The sequence below is a fragment of the Phoenix dactylifera genome, chromosome 5 (assembly GCF_009389715.1).
Source record: "Phoenix dactylifera cultivar Barhee BC4 chromosome 5, palm_55x_up_171113_PBpolish2nd_filt_p, whole genome shotgun sequence".
Lineage (NCBI taxonomy): Eukaryota > Viridiplantae > Streptophyta > Magnoliopsida > Arecales > Arecaceae > Phoenix > Phoenix dactylifera.
The window spans coordinates 3133508-3142705 of record NC_052396.1 but is presented as its reverse complement, the minus strand read 5'-3'; the positions used below and the strand labels follow the sequence as shown (position 1 = coordinate 3142705).

The following is a 9198-nucleotide window of genomic DNA, read 5'->3' as shown; positions in this document are numbered from 1 at the left end:
CAATTGGGGAAAAAAAAAAAAAACACCACGTGCCGAGCTCCAAGCACATGTCCACATCCCTCTCCTCCTCCCTTCCCGATAGCACGATGGGGTTCCATGAGCTATTCTGGCTTGCGGCTTTACTCTTTCTATAAGGCTCGTCGACGAGTAACATCTCGCCGTCACCGCCAGAACGATGAAGTACTCGGAAAATGGCTCCGGGCCGCCACCAGCGGGACCGCGCCCGCGTCCGGTCCCACGAGAGCTCGATCATGGCGGGATCAGCGAGGACGTATCGGATCCTGGGCTTTGGGTCCAGTCAATATAGAGCCCATGGATGCTGCTATTCTAAACAAATATCTTAATTATCAAATATTCAAATTCTTGTCTTAATATGGGAAGTATCCTGAATTGACTATATAAAATGAGATATCTTGGTATATGGCCAAAATCTAGAAAATATTGATTCTTTTACATTTTATCTGATTTCTAATATCAGGTGAGATAAAACAAGATCTCGTTCCATCTTGGCCTCGGTAAGCTTCAACATGGTCGTGATTTTTATAATTCAAAACCTTGCTTTTGTGAATAGGTGATGAATCTCTTATTTATTTATTTATTTATTTTCGTTTGTCAAACGACAGATTAAAAAGGACACAGATCTTGTTCCATGATAGTGACATTACGCAGCCAAGTTGGTGCTGCTATTGATCTCCGGATAGCCGAGTGCCTCTTAAACAAATTTTTAGTTGTTTATTGCAAACAATAATGACAAGGATGATTGCGTTCATTGATGCTTCATTGTTATAATTACTTTTCAACCAAGGCTCTTGCCTCAACATAGTAGGTTTAAGAAAAATAATCTTTATAAATAACCTTGGCCGCATGCTAGGCAATACAATTTTTTAGATATGGGATCGTAATCAAGCAAACATGATAGTTAGTCTATAATATAATTCAATTGACAGATACAACTATTTATCTTCATAGAATTTTCTAATTAAGCACTCACATAAGAAAGCCTTGTCCAAATCAGAGCAAGTCAACAGCGTATGGAAGTAATTGCAGAAGAATGCCTCGTCCAAATCATTACTTAGTCAGCGATCAATGATAGGTAAATCATCGTGGGGGACACGGAAGCAATTCTATTTAAACAAAATTGTATGATAATATTGACTAGTCTTGCATGATATTTCAAAAGAATCGGTTCATAGTTGCTATTACTTTTAGAATGCGTTTGGTTTACATAAAGAATTTTTTATACTAAAATATTTTTTCTGAAAAATTAATTCTTGATAATATAATATTTGAAAAAATAGTTTTGGTGTGTTTGGTTGATCATAGAAAAGTAGTACATTCCAAAACGGCTTATGTTTGGTTGGGCATCTATTATTCTCGAAGAGTTATATAAACAATCTATCATATCCTTAATAAAGAAAATATCTTATCCATAGATTTTGATGGCTCGAGAGTAGTTTTAGAAAAAAAAGAATTCAAATTTTCAATCAGTGGGAAAGTAGCTTTCTCATATCTCTATAGATTTTTCTTTTTCAAAAAACTTGGAGAATTTTATTTTTATGAAAATGCTACTTTTCTATCTTTTTTTTCTTTGAAAACTCTAACCAAACAAGAGTTCTTTTATTTTTCCGTTGGCCACATTTTTTACCTACTATTCTTGCAAACCAAACTGAATCCCTAATAAATGATCATAAAATATCTCTACATGTTCGATGTCATGTGACAATAGATGCAAACATTGCACAATTCAATTGCCAGACAGTGAGAAATAAATGTAAAACAATATTAACATCTTGTCCAATGCTTATACATTCTAAGTTGATCTTACCACCAGCCATGGGAAGTGGGAGGCAAGGCGTTTGCCATCAATGAAGCATTTATTTCTGCATCCTTGCATGAAAGGATGAAACTGCGCATAATTTTGTATTAAAATTTCAAATTATTCAAACTTGTTATATTTGTACATAAAACTCCAGGTGAATCAACCCCTCCATGCAAGGCATGCATATCCACCATGATATCATTCATAGTTAGGCAGTTGCCCCTCCAAATCTATGTCATGAGAGGCACTGGGCGGCATTTTTTTTTTTTTTTGTACAATAATAGCTCACACTCTACGAGTATAAATGCAGCTAACAAAATCCGAAAACAACAAAGCAGATAAAAAATTCGACACTATATCACGCTTTCTCCAAATAAAATCTCCAGAAATATGAGCCACATAGAACGCAACTCAATCAGCTCCACGATTTGCTTTTCTGTAGACATGTGTGGCCTGACATGTATGGCAGCATAAATCTATCATGAGATCTGTAATCTAGAAGAAGATAGACCAAGGGAATGGAAGAGTTGCGGCCACGAGCCAAGCCATGGGGCGACAGAGTCGATCGCTACTTCCAATTCAGGACATTAATTACCGACGCAACTCTTCTTTATCATGGACTCGTTCAAGCTTTCACGAAGCGTCCAGGCTTCACAACTTGTCCCCGCAAGTCGATATCACTCGCTCGTTTTCTCCATCGACCACAAGAAACCTAGAGGAGCAGGTGTGGATTTTCCACCGAAAGCCATCTTCCAACTCCATCGTCTAGAAGATAGAAAGGCAGCATGCGACTGTTTCCAAGTATGGCTGTCACCGTTTGGGAAATTATATTGAAAAATCAGTGTACCATCCATTCTTTTGTTGGCTACTGTTTGAATGAAGAATAAGACCCTCAATAGACTCCTATGCGAGCCAAATACCCTATCAAACCATCTTATGCCTATTCTTTATACGCATTTCACAGATCATACCTCTAAAATAATTTTATATTATTTATGTTACAAAAATATTATAATATAACAATCAATGTATTATATATAGTATTACTAGCAAAAAAATAAAATAATGCATAGTATTACTAATATAAATTATTATTTTTAGTACTATGATAAAAATATCATGATATAATTGTACTATTTTATTATATGATAATATGATATGATGTGATATTATCTTCTATTATGTTATGTTATATTATATTTTATTTTATCTAAGTATAACTTGCAGTAGTATACTAATTACGAATAATATTATTGTAATATTACAATACAATAATATTCTATCCATTATTATAAATAACTAATATTTACTATATTATTGTAAAATTAATGTTATAATATTGCTGGTATAATGTAATATTGAGTTATACTATAATATTTTATTGACACTGTAGTATTAATATTACTATAATTTTATTTTCCTACGGTAATATTATATAATATTAGTGTCGTATTATATTACTGTAGTATTACTATATTAATATTATCATGATTAAATTTCAAAAAAATAATATTTTAATAAAAAATATAAAAAAATATTAGTATATATATATTGAATTAATGTTATTTATATAAAAAATATTTTAATGATATATTATTGTGATATATTACATATATGGTGTATAATAATGTTTTTAAATACTTATATTATATGGTATGAACATGTGAAGGATAGTTTTGCTATTTTTAGAAAATAATATTTTATTTTAAATTTCAATTTATTGCAATAACTTTGATAATCAAATAAAATTTGGTAGGAACACCTGGAGAGCTATACCACCTAAACAATATACAGTTATCAATAGTATGTAATTAGCATAGTTTAAATTTGATAATAGTCCATTTGATATCTATTGAGATCTTGTAGATGTTTTATTTTTTTGCAAAATAGTAATGCATCGGCTAAAATGCCTATTTGCGCACGTGCGCGTGTGCTAGCTATCTAGAGAAAAAAAAAGTAATTATATCTCTAAAAATCACATCCATCGAAAGGTGTGGCTTTTCTGAAGTCCAATTTCTAGCAAAGTTGGAGCCTGAGAAGGATCAGGCTCCAACCCTTCAGTTTACGTAAAAAGTGGGGATAGATCTAGGTACATATCCCTTTGTATGTAAAATTATCGTACGAACTGCATGCACGGTCATGCTGGTGCACAACACCGATCATCGAGATGCATTAGTGCGAATTCCATTTATCCCGCACTCGTCTCAATAATTAGCCCATGGTAATATACCTCGACCATTGGCAGCATGAACGACCATGCCGGTGCACACAATTTACACTATTTTTTTCCTTTATACATGATGTGATGGAGTTGTAAAGTATTGTTTCATTATAAAATTTGTGAAGTTATGTACACAGTATGTTGTAACCCAATTGAAATGAAGTTACGTGATAAAGTTACTAGATTCAACCACTAGGTAAAAATAAAAAATAAAAACTAAAAGATAAAAATCCAGACACACAAAGCCTCCATTGTATCGATCGAAGCTCGCCACATAGTTCGTTCGGAAATGTGAGGGAAGTTCTTCGGATTTCAAAATCTTCGCTCAGCTAGAAACATCTAGACCACAATATTCATAGGTGATTTTCTTAACGCACTAGCATGATGTGTGGGGCGCAATGCGCGTGCGAAATAACCTCGCGTAATCCTTAGAGCATGGGATGGCTCGCCAAAGACCGCCGATCCGCATGCTCGAATTCTTCAGTGATGGGCATCGACCCTCGCCTATACAATCCAATTCTAAGCTCCAAGTAAATGCTCTCAACCTTTCATATGCCTTCGCGTTGTTACTCTGCCATTCTCACAACCTCCAATGTCCCTAAGGGCTCGTTTGGTTCGCGGAAAAAGAAGGGGAAAAAGTGTGGTCAACCGGAAAGTAATCAGATGCCTCTTGTTTGGTTGGAGTTTTCAAAGAAGAGAGAAGGGAAAGTTGTATTTCTATGGGAATATGATTCCCACATTTTATGAGAAAGTCTTTCCCATGAGGCGGAAATCACTATATTTTTACTTTTTTCCAAAAAGTCCCTTCAGCATTAAAGAAGTATTAAAGAGACATTAAAAATATAATTTTTATTAAGAGCATAATAGAAATTATACATAACTTTCCTAGGAAAGTGGATGACCAACCAAACATAAGCACTTTGGAAATTTGTCACTTTCCCATGGTCAACCAAACATGCCAAAAGTATTTTCCTAGGCATTCTCTTCCTATGAATTTGTTTTTCATGAATCATATTTCTAGAAGGGAAAATGCTTTCCGCGAACCAAACGAGCCCTAAGAGTCCTTCTAGCATAAGCATTGGAGGATTACCGCCGAATACTCTCCGGCTAGGGAACTTTTTTGTGTTTGTTGTTTCAGATCTGATGTTAGAGCGAAGGCTCGAGTATGATCTCAGCTTTCCAACGCCATCTCAAGCGCACCTTGACTTTTGGCCGATCCACAGAACCTGAACGGTCAAATGCCGAGTCTTTCAGCGTCTTCACCAGTGCGGCGGCTTGGTTATATGGATTTTCAAAGGCACCAAGCCCCACCAACACATCTAGATTTAAGTCCCATTCATACTCAAACTCACTTAGGCCCGTGTCAAACCATCTACACCCAGCCGCCCAATGCGTAGAAGAAAGTAGTCATGACGTTTGGCCGGAACATTTCTCCAAGGTTCAACCACTCCAAAGAAGGAGGAATAGAATTGCCACGACATTCGGAGACCGGCTGTAAAAGAAAGATTAAAAACGTAAAATATCATCCACCCGTTGAAGTGAGCGTCCAAATGGACATGTATTCGCATAACCCGTTTTGACCTCTACACGCTTCAGGTGTGTTCCGTCGGACCTCTATCTCAAGGTAAACCAGATAAGCCCACCAATAGGAAGTTAGGAACCCCGACACTGGAGTCCCAAGTTGACGTTCCATCATCCCACTGACCATTAGTTATTTATCTCAAGTTGTTCCAGAGGAACACTGAACCGTATTTCCGTGAATAAATCCCAGTAGCTCGTCGCGGGAGGGAAAATTAAAACAAATAAGAAAAGGAATTAATAGAACACCAGACGCTAACCAAACCTCGGGCTGGAATTCTAGGTGTTGATAGCTTGTTTGTTCCATCGGATCTATAATGGCGGAAGAGACGAGAGGGGAGCGGTAGATGAGGTGCAAGCGCCATCCCTCCGAGAACGCCGTCGGCGTCTGCGGCCCCTGCCTCCGCGAGCGCCTCCTCGCCCTCCTTGCCGATCAGGCCGACGACGCGCCGGACCACCGCCGGAAGCCGGAGCCCCCGCCACCTCCGCCGGGCCTTCAGTTCCCCCGATCCGTCTCTCCCTACGTCTCCCGCCGCCGATCCGCCGACCCAACCCCCTGCCGCCTCTCAGGCGTCGTCTTCAGCACCCCTCGGGTCGGCCCGTCCTCCTCCACCGCCGCCGCCGGCGGCTTCTGGAGGAGGGGCTCCGGGAAGTCATCTCTTCTATCGTCCCTGTTCGGGCTCTCAAGATCCGAGAAAGCCGAGCCCGGTCCCGGTATCTCGGAGACTCCCAGATCGAGTTCTTGGCTCTCGGTTCTCGTCCACGGCCACCGGAAGAAGAAGAATTCGAGGCTATTCTCCGGGGAGGAGGCGGCCGAGAGAAGGTCGTGCCCCGCGATGGACCGGGGAATGTCGCCGGACACGGATTGCTCCCCGTCGGGAAACGAGTGCGCCGCGGAGTCGCCGGGCAGGTGCTGGAGATCGACTCCGTCGACGATGCGGCGGCCGGCTGCGTGCCAACACCACCACCGAAGCGGGGGCCTCGCGGGCTTCGCCGTCTGCCTGAGCCCGCTGGTGAGGGTGAGCCACGGCCACTGGAGGAGCCAGGAGGCAGCGGAGGTGGGGTTCTCCGGAGAGCTCCGGAGCACCCTAAAGCCGCACCACCGCTGCCACCTGTCCGGCGGGGCCGCCGCGATCGGCCCGAGCCGGTCGAGGAAGCTGGTGGACTTTGGTAAGTTCCGATGACGCTTTTACCCTGCCTCTCCCCCCTTTGCCACGTCTGCCCTTTTTATTTTAAGGAAAAAAGGTCAATTTTTTATTGGATTTTAATTAAGTAGCTTATATATATATATATATATATATATATATATATATATATATATTTATATCTGTGTGTGAAGAAAGGAAGTTAATGGTGTGCGTTTATTATATTTTTAGTGTTTGGAATCGCCACGAAAATAATCATTGATGTGCGTTTAAATTTTCAATTTTTAACGTTCAAATGATGAAAGCTTAGAAATTTTCTCGTGCCGAGCTTTAAGCGTCGAGTTTGCCCTTAATCCTCCGTCACATCATCTTTTCAAATCGAATACTATTTTAAAACTAATGCTAATGTTGGTATGAGAAAATTTGTAGTTCCTCTCGTCTAATTTATTTTTTCGTTATTATATAATAGAGATAGTTATTAAGACTTGTGAAGGACTCGGGGCTCTTCTCTGTCCGATAGAGTGGAACTATTCAAAGCCAAAACAATTGGAGTTATTAGTAAGTCTTGTGAAGACTCGTGACTCGTCTCTGTCCGATGAAGTAGAACCATTCAAAGCCAAAACAATGTGAAGCGGGACCCACATCTAGCTTGCACCGGGTTGCAGGCTTAGTGCTTATCCACTTAAAAATTCTCTATATCTGTTTAAAATTTCTACAACGCATGCTGGCGTAACAAAATAATAATATTGATATCTTCAAATGGCTTTTCATAATTCATACATATAATGGTGAATACCTATCATAGGTTTAAATAATAGTGCCCTGACCATGATAACATTCACTATAATGGTTTCAACCATCCTTTTTAAGTTTTTAATAATATTTAAATATAAAAATTAAATAAAGATACTTTTTAGATAAATAATAGTTTTTGTAATGTTATAAAAGACAACCGTGTTAGGTGGGATAACGAGGTACTTAAAAATCTTGATACCAACATGGCTAGCATTGTTTATGGTCAACTATTCTTTGGGCATGAACAGATTCTACGGCGTTGACTTTTGATGGTCAACCAAAATGCGTATTTTGTTGATCGGCCATACTAGAGTTATCCAATAATTGATGTAATTGTTGCAGCTTATTCGTTTTAGTGAGCTCTCAGCACATGTTGGCCTAGGTAACACGCTGTCTGTATATAACTAGCGTTCCAAGGTATTGTGTGAAAAGTTTGTCCTAAATACACTGCTTTTTGGATGACAAAAAAATAACAACAGCTGGTTGCATCTCTACCAGAGTAGGATGGGTGAGCAGCAATTGTACCCAAAAAAAAAAAGAAAAAGAAAGTAATAACAGTTTAGAAGCAAGGTTGCTAGTTAAACATGTGTTTAGTTTTTATACTTAAAGATGAATACGGGGGATATGCTTCGCTACTGGTAAAAGTTTATAATTATCAGGAAACATTTTTAAGGAATGACTCGGGTATGCTAAAATGAAATTAAAATATTTCAATGTTGAGAGCATATATATTGAAGTTTTGTGGAAGCCAATAGAAAGACTTTTCAAGTAATTGAATAATTATATGGAAGCCATAGTTTTCCGTCTATAAAAGCAATTTTAGGAAAAACGCTCTAGGGCAGCGGTTGAACAGAAAATTCCAAGTGCATATTAATGATGACTAACATTTTTAAAATAGGACGGGATCAGTCGGTTCGACCGATTTAATCACTAACAGGTCACCTGATCCAGTTTCATAGATATTTAAATCCAACCAGTTCGACCGGTTTAAAAGTAGTCCTCGATCCAGCCCTAGGACTAATGTAATCGAAGGGTGAGGCACTTTGCTGTTCTTGGATTCCCTCAGTCGCTCTTTATAATCTCTTACCGCTAATATCCTTACTTTCCTCCCTTTTCCTCCACTCAACCTCAGTTGTGATACCACCGCCAAGTCTCCATAGTCGCCGATAGAGGCGACACCGATGTGCCCTCCTCTTTGCATGTCCTCATCGATGTCTCACTCCTCCACCATGATGATTGTACTCCTCTCTTTCTCCTCCTCCTCTTTGAGTGAGAACTTGGATTCTTCCTTTCATCATATTAGCCATAGACTACCTGTAAATTTTGGACCAACCTGTTGGACCAATCTGATCGATCGATTCGGGACTGGATAGCTTGCTAGTTTGTTGTCTGGTCTGATTTTAGAAATATTGATGCTAGCTCGGCAATTTAGCATTCAAATATTGGTATCTTATTTTTCCTGAAAAAAAATAGTGGAGCCTGTATGCTTCTTTTCCCGTATCAGAGCGAGTGGAGGACTGGATTACAGGAGGGTGAAGAATGGGACTCTTCAGTCTTGTTGAGAGTACGAGGGGAGAGTCTTCCGCTTAGCTGCTGTTGCCATTTGTGAACGATATTTACCTGATTGGTTTCTAATAAAA

At 39.1% G+C, this 9198-nt stretch overlaps 1 protein-coding gene across 1 annotated transcript; it reads left to right on the top strand.

Moving 5' to 3' along the window:
- Positions 1–5118: 5118 nt before the first annotated feature.
- On the top strand, positions 5119–6915 carry LOC103704722. Its single transcript, XM_026803640.2, has one exon. It carries the CDS (start codon positions 5966–5968, stop codon positions 6800–6802), a length of 837 nt encoding a protein of 278 aa, XP_026659441.2. The 5' UTR covers positions 5119–5965; the 3' UTR covers positions 6803–6915.
- The last annotated feature ends 2283 nt before the right edge of the window (positions 6916–9198 follow it).

Bases quoted from the DNA above. Each gene is read 5' to 3' on its own strand.
- LOC103704722 (XM_026803640.2), top strand. From the start codon at position 5,966: ATGAGGTGCAAGCGCCATCCCTCCGAGAACGCCGTCGGCGTCTGCGGC.